We start from the raw sequence: 19205 nt of genomic DNA, 5'->3' as shown, positions 1-19205 counted from the left end.
CAGAACTAAACCGTGGAACTCCCTCCCACAGCAGGCCATGATGTCCACCCACTTGGATGGGTTTAAATGAGGATTTGACAAATTCATGGAGGAGAAGGCCATCGATGGCTACTAGACATGATGGCTCTGCCTTGCCTCCACTGTCGGAGGTAGTGATGCTTCTGAATACCAGTTATTGGCAGAGAACAAGGTGGGAGAGTTGCTCAGGTCCTGCTTGGGGCATCTGGTTGGCCACTGTGAGAACAGGATGCTGGACCAGATGGGCTATTCAATTGCCTTGGTACAGCAGGCTCTTTAGATGCTCTTATACGGAAGGCCCCGAGTTCGAATCCTGGAAAAGGGTCAGCGGGCAGGCAACAATACTGGACTAGGCGGAGCCACAGCCTGATGTAGGATGCTTTCAATGTCCACACCTCTCTATGACTCTCAGCTTACCCACAGCCTCCTCCGCTCTTAACGCTGTGTATACACATTATGACTTACTCCTGCTTTGCCACGCTTCTGCTGCTGGCATTTGAAGCTGAGTATGTATGACTCTAGCTACAGCCCAGAAGTATCCTGTGGCTCCTTGATGAATGCTCCTGCTGGATGTGCTATCCCACAAGCCAGCTTTCCCCTATCCAAAAACAGAAGCTGCACTTATGCTGAGGTGTGTACAGTTTTGGGAGGCCATTGCACATGCTCAGTCGATAGCTTCGGCGACTTAAGAAATTTGGTGCAGGGAAACAAAGCAGGTGAAGGTCATTGGGTTGCTCCCTCTATAGTCTGTACAGCAATGTAGGATGCAGCTTGAAATGCAGCAAGGGGAGGATGATGCTCTAATGTCTATGTAGCCCCAAAGTAACCCAAGTCTCCTTGTTCTTCCAGCACCCCCCAAGAACACCAACATGGCAACCATAATTCTTCCTTCAAACATCCACTGTTTCCACCCAAGCAGGGATAGGGAACTGGGTTGTTGCACTACAACTCCCAGCAGTCCTGACCCTCGGCCGTGCTGGCAGGGTCCCCATCTCTGGGTAAAGTCCTTAATCCTTGACAGGATCAAGGGGTTCACACCCAACCTGAAGCAAAGCCCGATGGTGTGCAAAATGCATCTGCTAACATTCCTTCCCCTGTGTTTCTGTGCTGCTGTCATATGAGACTGTAATCGCCATGGGGCAGGGAAACACCCTCCCCCCCCCGCGCTTCTTGTGCTTATGTTACTCTATTAAAAACAATGCACATGGATGATGTATATTAGCAATTCCAAAACCTATCAAGGCCACTGCCCACTTTGTTCCATAGGTAAAGGTAAAGGACCCCTGGATGGTTAAGTCCAGTCAAAGGCGACTATGGGGTTGCGGCGCTCATCTCGCTTTCAGGCCGAGGGAGCCGGCGTTTGTCCACAGGCAACTTTCCAGGTCATGTGGCCAGCAGGACTAAGCCGCTTCTGGTGCAATCACGATTACTTTCCTGCTGCAGCAGTACCTATTTATCTACTTGCACTGGCATGCTTTTGAACTGCTAGGTTGGCAGGAGCTGGGACAGAGCAATGGGAGCTCACCCCGTCGCAGGGATTCGAACCACCGACCTTCTGATCGGCAAGGCCAAGAGGCTCAATGGTTTAGACCACAGCGCCACCCGCGTCCCAGCACCCTCTACCCTATTCTATAAAAAAGCATTATTCAAAATAGTTGTTTGCACAACCCGCTAAGCAAGATAACACCACAGTTAAATTCAAAGCGGTAACAATTCATTGCACATCTCTTCAAAATCCAGTTGCTGAGAAATCAGAGAGAGGAGCTGAGGGAAGTCTCTGGGGAGGGGAGCGAGGGTTTGAAGTGGGGATGGAAAAAAAGGGGGGGGAATAATGAATATGATATGTTTTGATAGTTTGCATGTTGAAATTGTTAATTTTTTTTAAAAAAAGAAACTATTTAGTTTAATTAATTCACCGGAACCGATAAACTTGATCCAGCGATACCAGCTTTTCAAAGTCTGATAGACATTTACATCCCAGCACCCCCTTGGCTGCCCCTTTCCCTCTTAGTGCTCCTCAGGTAATCCCCCCCGGGGGGACTTTGCAGCCCACTTTGGGAACAGTTGGTGCATATAATAACTAAGCATGTTGCATTTGCTCACAGTCAACTGCGAAGTCCCGCCTCCCCATCTCCTTCCTGTCACTGCTGATATTTAAACTGTAGCATCCTTGATGCAGGGACCTTTGCACTCCTGTTTGGGGTTGTTCCGAAAAGTCTCAGGCACAAGGACACTATACTAAATAAGATTATTTTAAAATACGAAACAAGGAGGAAAAGTGTAAGTGCCAGGAAACAGCAGGAAAGAAAGCTTTTCTAAGATACCGGACAAGTAGAAACCTGATCATTTGACAGGCCATTTGACTCAGCATCATGCAATATCAGTTGGCATTCATCTAAGTTAACACCAAGTTGGAGACACTCAAGGGTCAATGTAGAGTCGGCATTAAATATCTTGTTGCATTCAACATGCTCAGTTTCTCCCAATGCAAATAGTAGCTCCAGGAGAAGAGGGTTTATCAGGCTTAGATTCCCCTGCCCATCAGTTCCGATCCTGTCCAAAGGCCCCATGCGGCAGCTATTTCCATTTTAAAAATATTTTTTAAATGGACAATAAATGTAAAAGCGCATTTCACATCATGCAACATGGCCTTCGAGCCAACTGAAACAAACCAATCCATCAATAATCAGTTTAAAGCATACTTTATGGGCTTAAAACACACCTAAAGTGCTGGACGGGAGTCACCCCATCCTACAGCAGCAGAGAAGACAAAGTCCTTTACACGTGCAGATTCAATTTCCCCTTGAAATTTGCAGTACACTTTGTCCTCACTCAGGTAAGCTAAACCATGGCATTGCAGTGGACAAGCAAATTGTCAGGCTCCCAGAGAGGAGATTGCAGCCACCTTTCTCCCTGCAGAATGTTTTTGCTCCTGTGTTACACTGAGTTAAGTTGTGGTTTGGCTTAGCACATTGTCCAAATCTGGGCTCGTGGTTTCAGCTCTCTCAGCCAGACCTGAGCTGCAAACCATAGGGCAAACTTTGCTTACTAGCTTGTGGTTTGTCTGGAGGAAGCAAAACTATGAGCCAGGGTTCAGGAGGGCTGTGTGGTCGCCCTGTATTTGTTTGCAAACTGGCACCTAACGTTTTCTTCATTTGGGTGAAAAGGGTGATTCCGGCCATCCTACTTCAAGGACCTGGGCACATTCTAAGCAGACAATACACTATTTACATATCTAAATAGCTGCCACTTTTGAAAGCAGGTTTTCCTTAAGAATGGCTGCCAACTTGATTGGTCGAGCATTTTCCCGGGGAAACGAAGACCCCAACCACCACCACCACCACTCCTTGGCACTGGTACAAATTTATTTATTTACTTATTACTTTATTTACTTATTGAATTTGTATACTGCCCTATACCCCGCAGGTCTCAGGGCAGTTCACAAGATAAAACATAACATACATAATAAAAATATAGACAAGAACAACCCGATAATCAGATCCACATTGAAGTGAAGAGACCATCAGGCATATAAACCAGAGAGGGAGCCAGTTTGCCTCTGAAGGATGAGCAGACACAGCATCAAAAGAGGCCCTCCAAGATGATTACGCCATACAAGCAGGTATTTTGGGAATATTTTGGTACACCCCTCAAAATACTGTAAAAAATAAGTTTGCAACATCATTTACCTGAGCATTTCACAACTGGGTGGTAGCAGGCATTCAAAGAGGACCATTATTCCCCCTTCCCCTCCGTAAAGAAAATGGAGATGTGGTGATGAAAGATACACCTGTTGCATTTCTGCCTCCGACACAGCAGGTGGAAGAGTGACTATGGGCGGTGGAGGGAGAGATGTGAAGTTAACCACAATGAACCAACAGCTACCTGTCCACAGACACCCAGGCTCAGGTGCATTGAGAAAAGAAACGCTGATGCCATTACCTGTAAAATTGGAGCTGTCTTTTGGGACTCCCGTAGCGAGCACTTCCGAAAGCAGAAGGGAGAGAAAGAAGAAAAGATCCACAAGTCACAGTAAAAAGAAACCAATGCGCGCACACAAACACAAAGTAGACCACTCTGGGATCACAGTCAAAGATTCGTTGCTTATTTACTTCCTCTCTCTGTTAGGGTCCTGCCGGTCTACTTCTTTGTTACAACGGCGCCACCAAGTGGAAGAGGTTTGCACTTCCCTGTAAATTTGACTGCAAATCTTTACGTTTGCAGAGATCGTCATTCCAGCGCGTGTTTGCTGCTCACCTGCACAGGGTCCTGGACCTAACTGCACGGAGGACAGGGAGAAGGGACCTGTGTAGGAAGGGCAGTTGGCACAAGTTGCACAGCAAACCAAAGAGAGGGGTTTTCACACCCAACTCCCAGGTTTTTGACATAGGAGCACTAGGAACTCTTGTCCAAACAAACAGCCAGCAAAAAGTGAGAAGTGGGCAAACTTTGGTGCAGGAAAAATTCAGCACAGGTGTAAATCTTATCAGCACACCTGCTTGCATTCACCCCTAGTCGTTTGCTTCTCACTTTAGGACAGTGATGGCCAAACTTGGCCCTCCAGCTGTTTTGGGACTACAACTCCCATCATCCCTGACCACTGGTCCTGTTAGCTAGCGATGATGGGTGTTGTAGTCCAAAAACAGCTGGAGGGCCAAGTTTAGCCATCACTGCTTTAGGAAGAAGTTTCTGCTGGCAAGAACTGCTCTACAGTGGAACAGATGACTACAGAAGGTGGGGGACTCTCCACTGTTGGAGGTTTTTAAGCACAGGTTGGATGGCCATCTGTCAGGGATTCTTTGCTGCATGGCACAGTGGGTTGACTAGATGGGCGTCCCTTCCAACTCTATGATCCTTCCCCTCTCTTCTGTTCTCTGCCATCAGACTTCAGATGGTATGATCCTTGGAGCACAGAGAGGATGCCCACAAAGGAGCTTTAAGGATGCACATCCTGGTATGTTGCATTGCCCGCAACACACACTTGGTCCTCTTATGTGGAGTGGAATTGAACAAAGGAGGGGTGGGGGTGGGGACTAGATCCCAAAGTCTACAAAAGATTACACAATGCAGGGGAATCCCTTTAGCACCACCTTTCACTTCTGCCAGAAGTATTCAGAAACCCCTGTCAACATTTCAGGCAGTAAACAGCTTCCTGAAGAAGCTCTGTCAATAATGACCACTCCCTCCACCGGCAATCTCAGGTGGTGAGTGCAGAAAGAAGTAGAGTCAAAAACAGGGCAACTGAGATACAAGAGCTTCCTTAGGGGAACCCTGCTTCCCCGTTCGGTTTTCAGGGAAGCCTCAAGCCACAGCTTTGACGCCACCACAGAAGAAGACATGCCTCTGTGTCCAGCATCAGCCAATCGCCTCCCTCCCACCTTGGTCTCTTGTTCCCCATCCTAGGATGATGGGACATCCAGCCAGGTGATGTGGAAAAAGGCCCACCTGTTTGTCTCTTTGGACATGTAAATGGAAGTACTTAACCGGCCAACCAAGGCTATTACCTTAACAAAGGAACCGATCTGACTGGGTCACCAGCTTCCTCTTGTAGATTCCAATGGCACAGTAACAGGATCACAGCTTTGGAAGGGATCCATAGGTATCATCCACACTGCCCCCACCTCCAAACTTCTAACAATACATTTCCAAGTCTGGTTTGTTTTGCAAATAATGAGTTTGCAAATCATGGTTTGCAAGGTCTCAACATTCTCACTGACCTACGGCCCTATGTTACTCAAAAGTTTGCATGCCATCCAAGATGATTCGGTTCAACGTGCACATTTACTGGAGCAATTTTGTTCGAAATGAAGGGTCTTGTGGAACAATAGTCTGTGATTCGTGTCAACATTTGGCAGAGGCATTATCCAATATCCAGCTATGATGAAAGAGAAAGCTGGTGGGCTGCCCCTTAAATCACATTCAGGGGCAAATGACTGTCAGGATTAGACCTGGGTTGCTAACTTTGATGTGGAGAAGATCAGAAATCAATGGAATAACATTAAGAACCACTGGACATTTTTCTACATATATGGTGTCCTTGTTCTGGGAAGACAACATTTTGGATTAAAGTTCTTAAGGTTATTTAAAAGAAGAAGAAAAACGCTCTAGGTATTGTATTTTTAGACCCAGAGGTAGTTTTGATCATCTTTCTGAACTTGCAGGGAAACATATAGTGACACTCATAATGTGCCTAGTTTATGAGTTAAAGGAAGAAGCTAGTATTGACTTTTGCATTGGAGTACTTAGCACTGGGGTTACAATCTACAGCAGGGTCACATTCGTTCCACAAAATATAAAACGATGCACCTGAGGAATTCAAACTTTCCTCATGGAGAGGCGGAAAGGGGCCCTTTTTCCCCAAAGCATCAAAGACCTTACTCAGCCTCCCCTGCGACTTCTGAGATTTCAGAAAACAGCAATGACACACTGTTAATATGGGCTAGAAACTTGACACACCCCCCCACAAAAAAACGAAGTGGAAACCATCAGAAAACTGATAGAATCTGCATTCAGTACCATGCCCTATCCTACAAAACTGTGGCTTCCCCATTGCCTTTATCTAGCCCTGGAAAGTAGGAAAACGTGTCTGAAGCTCACCTGTAGATCATGCCTGGGGAGCCCGTCTGCCTGTTCGAGAATCTAGCCGGAGAGTCCGTGGTGGATTCCGGATACATGGAGCCCAGCCTCCCGGTTCCAGTTCAAGTTTTTTCAACACCCGCTAAAGGAAGCAGGGAAGAGAAAGAGAGAGGAAGAACAGAGTTAGGCAATGCGTATACCAGCCCATCAGCTTACACAACAGAGGCCAAGGATTGCCATTATCTTCCCCTTGCTTCCAGGCTGTTGTCCTCCTCATGAAGATGGGTGCCACACACAAAACAGGTCTCACTTTCACCCTAAGATCCACTGCATAAAATTGTATTGAACAGGCAGGGAAGCGGGGAGGAGGAAGAGGATCCCAGTGAGGAATGTAGCAGTGACTTTGACAAGCTGGGGACGAAGGAGAGGTTGGTGTAGGAAGTACTCATGGGGTGATGGAAGATGGAGAGGGGAGTCAGTGCACAGGGACCAGAGCAGCAGGACCCATCACCTGAGCCAGAGGAGCTCCTTTCTCCCCAAACACAGAAGGCTCTGAGGCATAGGGAGCAGCAGGAGGGGTGCTCCAGGAGGCTGAGGCAGGCAAGGGCACCCAGCCCAGCTCCCTAGCTGGCCAGGTGGGGCCTGCTAGCTCTGGGAGGAAGGGTGTGATTCCTCAGCTCCAGTAGGCTCAGGACAGGTGAGGGTCACCTGCCTCGTCAAGCCCAGATGCTGCCATCAGCAGGCAAAGTACACAAAGGAAGCAGAGCTGAGCTGCTGTGTCTGTTCAACTTCCCATGTTGATTGGACCATGGTTTGGATGATCCAGGGAGCTCTTCAGGACTGTGCTTGTGTGGGACTAATCTCCATGCGCCCTGGCCCTTGGATTAGCTGCAGGGGTAGGAACCTGGTCTCACTGGACTTTAGAGCTGTTAGCTTTCCAGACTACATGCTAGCATCTGTTGTGGAACCATGCACACCAGTGAGACCAGCCGTCAGGTATCCTGTGGTTCAGGACAAAAACAAACAAATAAACTCCCTGCATATCAAAAGCCAGTGCCCTCAAGGAAAGAGTAACACCACACCTTTCTCCCAGAAGTGCTAGGCTTCTACATGCAAGGTTTTTTTGGTTTATATGGAAGAATGGCACAAAAGTCATTGCTTGCATACACTCTTCTGGCAGTCTGAAGCAAGATTTTTTCATAATTCTAATGCCTCCATCTGCGTAACAGCCAGATTGACTTGCAGAAAAGTGCAAAGGGGTAGGCAGGTTCGTTCAGCAGGAGATTTCGGCTGCTAATTACTTAACTTTATGGTTAATTTAGCCCAGCGGACGAAGTGGGGAAGTTGTGCCAGAACCATCTGTGTAGGTCATGAGGAGGACTAGCGACATTGAAAGGCTGTTTGTCACTTAAAAAAATAATACCGTAATTCTCAGTTCAGGAAACAGATATTCTACAAGATCCAGCTTCACTTAAAAGACGACCTTGCTTGTTTTTGTTTTATTTTATTTTTCATTCCTGGTTGTGCATACACCAATGCTGATTTAGCAATCAGCAGTTGACGCATCTCTTTCTGTGTTCTCTTTTTCATTCAGATTTTGCAAGCCCTCATTCTGTACAAATGTTTCCATTTAAAAAGAACCTTCAAAAACCCACCACGTAACTCAATTCCCCGTTATTGCTAAAAACAGTGCAGCAATTGAGAATAAATTAACCAGGCAAGCAGCAGTATGAAAAGCATGAAAGAGGTGGGTGGTTGTGTGGGTGGGTGGAGGCATGTCAGGGAAAAGAATTAAAGCAGAAAACCATTTAAGGATTGTAACAGATTTAAGGTGCCAGGAATATCAAATCAGGAAATCTGGTGGCTGGACTCGAGTGCTTCACCTGCCATATCACCACCGTAGATGGCCACAAGAGGGAGCTGCTGGTCCCTTAACTGCTCTTGAGCGCCATCGAGGTGGCTGGCTGAAGGAGGTATTGAACCTTGTCTGACTTAAGCGGGCTTTCTTTTTAGCTGACACAAAGGCCCAATAAGGATATTGTAGAGTTGGAAAAAGGTTCAGTAAAGGGCAACCAAAATGATGGAGGGGATGGATTGAGGCACCTATAAGGAAAGGTTACAGCATTTAGGGCAGGCATAGGCAAACTCGGCCCTCCAGCTTTGGGACTACAACTCCCATCATCCCTGACCACTGGTCCTGTTAGCTAGGGGTGATGGGAGCTGTAGTCCCAAAACATCTGGAGGGCCGGGTTTGCCTATGCCTGATTTAGGGCTTTTTTGTTTGGGTCCCCAGATGTTGTTGGACTACAACTCCCATCATCCCTGAGCTCTGACTTTGCTAGCTAGGGGTGATGGGAGTTGTAGTTCAACAACATCTGGGGACCCACAGGTTGAGAAAGGCTGGTTTAGAGAAAAGAAGAGTAAGAGGCGACATAAAGCATAGAGTTCAGCTATGGAACTCCCTCCTGCAGTGATTGGCACCAACTTAGATGGTTTTAAAAGAGGATTGGGGAAATTTATGGAGGAGGATGGGGCTATCATTGGCTGCTGGTCTTGATGGGCCATTGGCTTCAACCAGGAATATTTGGATGTTGAGTGCCAATGTACCCTGGACCTTGCCACCCTCCAAAACTGGGCCTCCCTCCTGGCCTGTTGGAATTGTGTTCTCCGCTAAGGCTCCGCTCATCACGAATTCTCCCTGCTCTCTCCTCCCGAGACAGCCAGGAGCCTCTGCCTCTAAAATAAGACATTGCTGAAACGAGGACAGAAAGCAGAACCCTGAGCAAAGGGGTTGGGTGACAGGCGGAGAGAGACTCCTGCCTCCTGCAGCTTCAAGGATCCTGGGTTGCGCCAAGGTGAGATCACAGGACAAAAGCAAAAACAAAACAAAACAAAAAACCTCGCGTCTTCTTCACTGCCTCATGTAGCTCAGAGAAAACGGAAAACGGGTCTGCAAGCCAATCTTTAGCAGCAGCAACGCACAGCTTCGAATTTCTGCAAGCAAATTTATACACGGCATCTATGGCGACACACACCCTCTCCAATTATTTTGAATTACTTAATGTATATACTGCTGAATGCCTTCCTTTTTTTTTTTTTTTGGGTATTTCCAGGGACATCACCCCTTCTGCTGTTCCAACTCTGTTTTTATATTCTTCAACCTCCTTGGGACTTTCTGGTAAACGGTAAATACAATATTATTTAAATACATAATGATGCTTTTCGGTTACCTGCCCCTGAGAAACCACTTTTGCTGTTTTGTCCCCAGGGGAGATGATGGGTCGCTAGAAGTAGTTTTTTTAAATATTATAATAATAATACTCCCAAACACTTAACATACATTATCTCTGCAAGCTTCACAACGGCCTCAAAAGGTAGGCCAGCATGATTCAATTCTTGCGTGGAAGTTGAACGGATAAGAGAATAGTGGCTTCTCTAAACCCACCCAGTGAATCAGTGGTAGACGTGAGATTCCTGGCTCACACCAGAAGGATTATTTATTTGGATTGGGCGTGATGTTTTATTGCATTACATTTTACTTTTCAAACATACTGTTAGGAGAAGAGGATGGGGGCAGAAATGGAAAGGACGGAGCTCCCCAACAAGCCCGATATTTAGCATGAATAAGCAGAGTCTTTGAAACGAAAGAAGAAATCGTGCAGCTAAGCTTGCAGCTGCTATAATACAGAGGCAGGAGAATTAGCTAACCACCCAATTTTTCTGCAGTTGTGAAAAGGAAGTGCTTTCTTCTGGGATTGAGACAGACATGAGAGGTTCCAGAAAGCAAAGCAGGAGAAAAGGATGTGGCAGCCCAGTGGCAGATAGTGCTGTTATGCAGATCTATGGTGTGGCCACACTTGGTTGAAATTGGAGGAAGGACAGTTTTTCACCCACTCTCATAACATTGAAACTTGTGGACCTCCAATGAAGCCGAGTGTTGGAAGGTTCAGGACAGATAAAAGAAAAGACTTCATCACATTGCATAGAGTTAAACTGTGGAACTCACTGCCACAGGAGGCTGGGATGACCACCTACTTGGACGGCTGTAAAAGAGGGCTAGACATATTCATGGGGGAGAGGGCTATTATCCATGGCTGCTAACCACAATGACTATGCTCTGCCTCCATGGTCAGAGGCAGCAATGCTTACAAATACCAGTTGCTAGAAACCTCAGGAGGAGAGTGTGCTCTTGAGCCCAAATCCTGCTTGCCATCTGGTTGGCCACTGTGAGAAGATGATGCTGGACTAGATGGGCCCCCTTTGGCCTGATCCAGCAGGCTTGTCAATCCTCTGCATCTCCAAGTATGGCTGACAAAGGCACTTCTCTGAAACCTTGCCCATAGCTCAGTGGGAGAGCAGGTGCTTTGCATGCAGAAGGCTCAATCCCTGGCATGTCCAGGAAGGGTTGGGATCTCCCTCTGCCAGAAATCCTGGAGAGCCATTGCCAGCTTTAGGAGGGTGACTGTGCTCCTAAATCTTCTGAAAGCATGGCCCCCCCAAGGAGGCCACCACCCATGCCCCTAGCTACTAATATGCCCCTTTAAGATCAACTGGAGACACAAATGGTATCAGACCAATAGCACCTATGTATCATGTTACAATATGGGTTAAAGGCACACGGTTTACGGAAATCAACCACCAAGCAGGAATTGAACTGACAGCAAATTGATCAGGGTATAATAATAACAACCCACTGTCAATCAACAACATGTAAACAAATACACACACACACACACACACACACATTATCATTAACCAGGCAGCAGGTGAAAAGGAAAGGAATGATGATGAGACTGACTTATCAGAAACTGGACTCTGAAATGCAAATGAATTGCAAGTAACTGGGATGTTAGGCCATTATAAGCACCCACATACACACAAAAAAACAAGCACTTCAGTGTATAACTGAACTGACTTGGGGATAACTTCATGGGTGCCATTTTTTATAAAGAAATTTTTGAATATAAGAGTAACCAGTCTAAGCGCAAGTCAATAGAGCATGAGGCTTGTGCATTGTCACCTAGTGCTTGATTTGACCCACCTGAGGGGCGCTGGGTAATTTAATGCTGCAAGCCAGAGAGAGAATCTAAAGCAGCCTTGGCTCCACTTTTGAGCTGCAATATGAACAGCAGACTACATTGCAAGGCCATCGTCAGTGATTCTGTTGTAAACTGGAAGGTGTGCAGAGGAGGGTGACCAGAATGATCAAGGGTCTAGAAGCTAAGGCCTGTGAGGAATGGTTGAGGGAGCTGGGAATGTTCAGCCTAGAGAAGAGAAGACAGAGAGGTGATATGATGGCCACCTTCAAATATCGGAAAGGCTGTCACAAGGAAGATTGCTTTCCACTGCTCTGGAGGGTACGTCCCGAACCGGCGGATTCAAATTACAAAAAAAGGAGATTACGGCTAAACATTAGGAGGCACTTTCTGATGGCAAGAGTTGTTTGACAGGGGAACTGACTCCAACTGTAAAGGAGAAGAATTTATTTGACCTTATCTACATCAAGCTATATTCTATCTTTATCACCAAACTCCGAATATAATTGCACATTGTATTATTTTTTAATATATCAGTGGTCATGTGATAATTTTAGCTTATAAATTTTATTGTTTAATGTCTTAACTTGTATATTAAGGTACTTTTATAGCTCTGTTTAGAGTAGGTAATGTCTTGATAATATAAATGTTTTAAGTTTTTTGTATTAATCCAGTATATTTTCTTTTAATTTTTGAATGGTTCTGTGTACATTGCGGCAGCCTTTGGCTATGTGCAATAAAACTGACAGACTGACTGACTCCCTTGAAAGGTGATGGACCCTCCTTCACTGGAGGCTGTTAAACAGAGGTTGGATGGACATCTGTCAGGGATTCTTTAGCTGTGATTCTTGCATTGCAGAGGGTGGGACTACATGAACCTTGGGAGGTTCCAGCCTACACTGCAATTCTATGGTTCTATTATGCTACTCTATCTCAGAAGAATCCTTGAACCTGTAATATGGGCGTAAGTGTGGACTACAATGCGGGATTATTATTATACTTTGTCTCAGGGGTCCAAATAACTTGGTTGGTCTTGGGTTTCATATACTTGGGGTGCAGCCCCTGGCAGCAAAACCGCCTGGCTCTGCTAGTGGCTTATAGGAGGCACATGAGTATGCAATAGATGACTGAGCAGCAGCTTCCAAATTCTGCACTTTCAGAGGCTCCTTCACACATTGAAACTCCAACTCAACAGGATGAGTCATTCTGGTTTCATTCTAAATAACTGTTTTTATAACATTGTAAGATTTCTTTTTCTTTTACAGGCTTCCTTTTTTATTGTGCATTCATGATGGTATCCTGCTTTCGAAACCATTTGCACCCGTTAAAATTTCCAGGGCAAAAACGCTGCTCCATTTCCAATCATTGCACGCCATATACCACCCTGCCAAAATCCTGTAACATTTTTTTTTTTACAGCATGAATGCTCTGGTTTGTTTACTGTCCTGAATTTAGTTGTGCAGGACGAGAGGTGCCCTTCGAGATGGCACAAGAATGCACTTACATTGGGGCAGCATCACAGAGCAACTATTAAAGAAGAATGACGTACCAAAGCCAACACCATTTCCTGTGCCAACACCATCTCTGTATTATAATGCAATATGTGAAAACCAATAAAAATAAGCAAAGAAGAAAAAGAAGAAGAAGAATGACGTGTGGTTGGTCCAGTATAAACCTACTGCTAGTATTGCATTCATGAATGGTGGCAGGATATAGTAAAGGTAAAGGGACCCCTGACCATTAGGTCCAGTCATGACCGACTCTGGGGTTGCGGCGCTCATCTCGCTTTATTGGCCGGCATACAGCTTCCAGATCATGTGGCCAGCATGACTAAGCCACTTCTGGTGAACCAGAGCAGCACACAGAAACGCCGTTTACCTTCCTGCCAGAGTGGTACCTATTTATCTACTTGCACTTTGACGTGCTTTCGAACTGCTAGGTTGGCAGGAGCAGAAGCAACGGGAGCTCACCCCGTTGCGGGGATTCGAACGGCCGACCTTCTGATCGGCAAGTCCTAGGCTCTGTGGTTTAACCCACAGTGCCACCCGCATCTCTTGGTGGCAGAATATATCCCCCCCCCAAAAAAAAACACATCTGAAGGGGCCACACTTCATAGTGTTAAGTTTTGTTTGTATCAATTTATTGGTAAACCGCACAGGGGACCTTTTAAGAATGCAAGGAGAGCTTGCTGGATCAGGCCAACGGCCCATCTAGTCCAGCCTCCTGTTCTCACAGTGGCTGACCAGATGCCTGTGGGAAGCCCACAAGCAGGATTCAAACACAAGACTCCTCTCTCCTCCTGTGGTTTCCAGCAGCTGGTATTTAGGAGCATTGCTGCCTCCAGTTGTGGAGGCAGAGCAGAGCCTGTTGGAAGTTTCAGGACAGATAAAAGAAAGGACTTCTTCATGCAGTGCATATTAAAACTATGGCACAGAGGTGGCTGCCAACGTGGATGTCTTGAAAAGAGGACTGGATAAAGTCAATGACCAGTCTCTGCAATGGCTATGTTCTGCCTCTATGGTTGGAGTCCGCAATGCTTCTGAATACCACTTGCTTTGCCACCTAGAAAGTAAACCATGCTGTATCTACACACAAAAACTCACACTCTGTCCATGAGAATTTCACCCAAATTTTATCTGGCCCCTGCTCATTTCCGAACACTATTATACTAGTATTATTGTTATAATTCATATTTGTATACTGCCCTATCTCCACAGGTCTTGGGGCGGTTCACAACATAAAATCGCAACATAAAAACACAAAATATATAATAGAAATAAAAACAAGAACAAGCCAATAACCCCCCCCCCCAAACAAATTTATTTTCTCATTATTATTTACTGTATACCCTGCCCATCCGACATATATAAAAACATAATAAAACTACACAGGGCTGCTTTCAGGTGTCTTCTGAAGGTTGGATAGTTACTTATCGCCTTGGCTCGGGGGTCGCGTAACTCCATACCCTCCAATCTTTCCCTGATGAAAATAGGGATGTCCTAAGGAAAAGCGGGACTATCCAGTATCAAATCAGAAACCATGACGGCTTCTGTAAATCCAGGACTGTCCCTGGAAAATAGGGGCACTTGGAGGGTCTGTGTTTATTATTTATTTATGAAAATAATTAGATACCACTGTTCATAAAAAAGGGGGGGCAGGAATCCAAGCAGTTTACAACCAGTCATTAGTTCCCTGCACATTAAGTATGAATGGTGGGTAAAGTTTGCCCCTGCTGACCCGGGAGCTTCAAGTTTCTCAGCATCCTGATTTTAAGGCCATTACGGCCAGCTTCAGTTTCACCAGGTTAAAAGCTTCTGCCAAAGAAATCCAGCACTGCTACAGCTCCCTCAGAGAGAGGGGTCTTTAGGCCAAGGAGAAGGAGCGGCGAAGACACTTTGGGTTGAAAGGCGTCATGGAAAAAGAGGCTCACAGAGACAGTGTTCTTCCTGAGTTCACTCCAGGATAGGGACATATTGTTGCACAAGCCGCAATCTCCAAGTGGTGTTTCTTGGAATGAAGGTTGGCGGAGACTGTGGTGTCTTTAGTATGAATGGTTTTATTAGCACATATATAGAAGCTGAGCCTTGGAGGGATGGGCTTACAGCTTTAATACCTCCAACCGACTTTGCTGTCTCATTCAGTTTCCAGAGAAGCACCAAGTCACAGTTCTTTGGGTCCAGTACAGAGCAAGGCCTGCCCTCCATCTTCCAGCATCAACCAAAAATCACACACGGAACATCTGGCAATTGCTCTTCACCTTATGAGGTGATGTCACTTCCCATTAGGTGGGGAGAATTACCCCCCCCCCCAATTATCTCCATGGCAACAGATCAACATCTTTCTAACGTAAATGGCAGTACTGAACTGGCCAGGGTCTGACTGGTTTGCTCTTATAGATTCTACTGTCATCTACGCAGGGTCACAGGTTTGGAAGGGACCCACGGGCACCATCCAGACTGACCCTCCAAAACTTAAAACACTATGAAGCTGTCTAATATCAGTCTATTTGATCTACTCTTGACTGCTAAAAGTTCTTTCCCAGCCCGAAACTTGGAGATGCCTTGGACTCCAGTGCTGCTCTACTGTGGAGAACAAGATCGTCTTGAGATGACCATGCTGTAAGATCTGGACTCCCTCCATCTAAATTCAGGTGTAAATAGGTGACTAAATCGTATTTCCTTAAAGCTACGACAGCCTTCGCCATGTCTTCAATTCTTCAAAGGAGCACAGACCCTGCTTGGCAGAGATTGGGATGTTGTTTGGGGTATTTTTCAAGAGAAAAACAGCTACAGTGGTACCTCGGGTTACATACACTTCAGGTTACAGACTCCGCTAACCCAGAAATAGTACCTCGGGTTAAGAACTTTGCTTCAGGATGAGAACAGAAATTGTGCTCCGGTGGCGCAGCAGCAGGGGGAGGCCCCATTAGTTAGAGTGGTGCTTCAGGTTAAGAACAGTTTCAGGTTAAGAACGGACCTCCGGAACAAATTAAGTACTTAACCCGAGGTACCACTGTACTCACCCAAACCATCTCCTTTCCAAGGGAGAAGTGAGTGGTGGGAAGGGATGAGTTAGGGACTTTGGGGGAGACCCCTGCCCAGGCCCATGCAGAGCTTGTATGAGGCTTGGGGCAGGAGTCCCTGATCAGCTGGCACGGGGCATTCTTGGCATGGCAGTGTAATTCTGGCAGGCCCCTGGTGGTGCCCACCTCCCCCCAGCTGGCTTAGCCCTCTGAGGTCATGGGTAAATGTACCCAGCTGCCCTCCTGCCTCTGCATGGGTCTTGCCCCTGTCCCAAACCTTAACCGCCTCTAAGATTCAGCAGCCTGCATATAAATGAAGCCTGATTCCTTCTGCCAAGGGTCCTATCCCAGCAGAGCTTCCCAAGGCAACAAATATGGAGACAAAAGCATGCTCACTGATAGCCATTTTTATATTCTGACCCTAGCGGAGAGGAGGCTGGCATGGAGATAAGTCAGCATCCAATTCAACACCAGCTGGACTTTTTGGGGGTTTACCTCCTACACAGGATGTGAATACTTAATGCAATTCCTCGCTCATGGGAGGAAACTTAACAAAGGTATTAGAATCTTTTCTTTGCCAGCTGAATGGGAGCCAGCAGTGTGATGCTGCTGCTAAACAAGCTAATGCAATCTTCGCTGCATTAACAGAAGTAGAGTTGTCCAGCTCACAAGGAGTAATAATTCCACTCTGTTCCGTGCTAGTCAAGCTGCAATCTGGAGGGCTGTGCCCAGCTCTGGGCACTGTATTTTAAGAAAGATATTGACAATATACAGTGGTACCTTGGGTTACAGACGCTTCAGGTTACAGACACTTCAGGTTATAAACTCCACCAGAAATAGTACCTCGGATTAAGAACTTTGCTTCAGGATGAGAACAGAAATCGTGCAGCAGCGGCACGGTAGCAGCGGGAGGCCTCATTAGCTAAAGTGTTAACTCAGGTTAAGAACAGTTTCAGGTTAAGAATGGACCTCCAGAACGAATTAAGTTCTTAATCCGAGGTACCACTGTACTGCACGTTCTTTGAGTGGGGATGGGGGGGGGGCTTAGGAAATCAGAATGGATCAGAATGGAGCTGATGGATCAGGTCAATGGTCCAGTATCCCGTTCTCAAAGTGGCCAACCGGAAGCCCCAGTGGGAAAACTGCAAGCAGGATCCAAGCCCAAGAGCCCTCTCCTCTCTTGCAGTTTCCAGCAACTGGTATTCAGAAGCATTGTTGCCTCTGACAGTGGAGGCAGAACATAATCATCATGGCTAATAGCGGTCGATGGCCCTCTGCTCAAGGAATTTGTCAATCCTCTCTTAAAGCCAACTGAGTTTTCTTTCTTTTGTGCACAACTACAAAGCTCTGTTTTCCTTGTATGGCCATGTTTCGTTACTTGAATTTAAAAATCAATTTTTAGAAAAGCCATCCATTGCTTCCTGTGGCAGTGAGTTCCATAGCTGAACTCTGCACTGTGTGATAAAGGCCTTTCTTTTTATGTGCCCTGAATCTTCCATTTTATCCATGCCATGCAAAGTTCTACAAACTTCCAGTTTAGTTGAGATTCCTCGGTTACAGGGAGTTGGACTAAATGACCCCCAAGGGTCCCTTTCCAACTCTACAATTCTACGGTTATGCTCTCTCCCCGCTCCCTAGATCATTTTGGTTCCCTTTCTCTGAACCTTTTCCAAATCTACAATACCCTTTTGTAGGTGACATGACCAGAGCTGTGCGCAGTAGTCCAAACGTAGTTGCACTATAGATTTGTAAAACAGCTTTAATATATTGGCAGCTTTATTTTTCTATTTGTTCCCTAAAGATCCCTAGCAGGGGAGATGCCTTTTTACACCACTGCTGCTCATTAGTCCTGTGAAAGAGCTGGGCATGTTAATTTTTCCTGGAGAACAGAAAGAGGAGCATGATAGATCTCCAGGGTGCTGTCATGCCACAAAAGACAGGGTAAAGATTTCAGCTCAGCGGTAGCATAAACTTTGGCCCCATTTGCCCTATACAGTGGTACCTTGGGTTAAGAACTTAATTCGTTCTGGAGGTCTGTTCTTAACCTGAAACTGTTCTTAACCTGAGGTACTACTTTAGCTCATGGGGCCTCCCTCTGCCGCCGCTGCACGATTTCTGTTCTCATCCTGAAGCAAAGTTCTTAACCCGAGGTACTATTTCTGGGTTAATGGAGTCAGTAACCTGAAGCGTCTGTAACCTGAAGCATCTGTAACCCGAGGTACCACTGTATATTGAAAGCAATATCCCACCACTTGAAAAAGCTACGGCTTCCGCTGGAGAATCATGGGAAGTGTAGTTTCTTAATGGTGGTTAGAGTTGCTAGAAGACACTCACACCCACACCCATTAGTTTATAGAAAAGATAAGGAAGAGAGGACACATGTTGGAAGTTTATAGAATTACGCCTGGCATGGAGAAAGCAGACAGACAAAAGGTTTTCCTCCCTCACTCATAGCACTAGAACGTGTGGACCTGAATGTTGGAAGATTCAGGACAGACAAAAGCAAGTCCTTCTCTATGCAGCACCTAGTTTAAACTATGGAACTCACTGCCATAGGAGGCAGTGATGGTCACCCACTTGGATGGTGGACAGTAGTAGCCATGATGGCTATGCTCTGCCTACACAGCTGGAGGCAGCAATGCTTCTGAATACCAGTTGCTGGAAACCACAGGAGGGGAGAGGGCTCTTGTGCTCAAATCCTGCTTATGGGTTTCCCACTGGGGGCAACTGGTTGGCCAGTGTGAGAACAGGATGCTGGATTAGATAGACCATTGGCCTGATCCAGTAAGCTCTTTTTATGTTATGTTCACTTTCTTCATGTCTCTAAAACATGCAGCTGCTGGGTGACCTTGGGCCAGTCACACTTCTGTGAAGTCTCTCAGCCCCACTCACCTCACAGAGTGTTTGTTGTGGGGGAGGAAGGGAAAGGAGAATGTTAGCCGCTTTGAGACTCCTGAAGGGGAGTGAAAGGCGGGATATCAAATCCAAACTCTTCTTCTTCTTCTTCTAAAATGCCATTGAATAATTAGGACACTCTCTCCTCCCTACAGCAC

General features: G+C 46.2%; 1 protein-coding gene across 6 annotated transcripts in view; it reads right to left on the bottom strand.

Moving 5' to 3' along the window:
• The window catches only part of KCNAB2 (potassium voltage-gated channel subfamily A regulatory beta subunit 2), a 110144-nt gene that overhangs the window by 69788 nt on the left and 21151 nt on the right, over positions 1-19205 (bottom strand). For 4 of the 6 annotated variants that reach the window (XM_082233424.1, XM_082233428.1, XM_082233426.1 and 1 more), the window contains exons 2-3: positions 6616-6736; positions 3961-4002 (exon numbers count right to left, since the gene is read on the bottom strand). In XM_082233424.1, the coding sequence (XP_082089550.1) occupies positions 3961-4002; positions 6616-6692 (119 nt within the window). In that variant the 5' untranslated portion in view covers positions 6693-6736. The remainder of the gene's footprint in view (positions 1-3960; positions 4003-6615; positions 6737-19205) is intronic. The other 2 variants (XM_082233427.1, XM_082233429.1) reach the window with 1 other exon arrangement.

The sequence above is a fragment of the Podarcis vaucheri genome (assembly GCF_965113315.1).
Source record: "Podarcis vaucheri genome assembly, chromosome: 7".
In the NCBI taxonomy this organism is placed as follows: domain Eukaryota; kingdom Metazoa; phylum Chordata; class Lepidosauria; order Squamata; family Lacertidae; genus Podarcis; species Podarcis vaucheri.
Note: the sequence above shows the minus strand (reverse complement) of the source record. Positions and strands in the feature narration are given on the sequence as shown.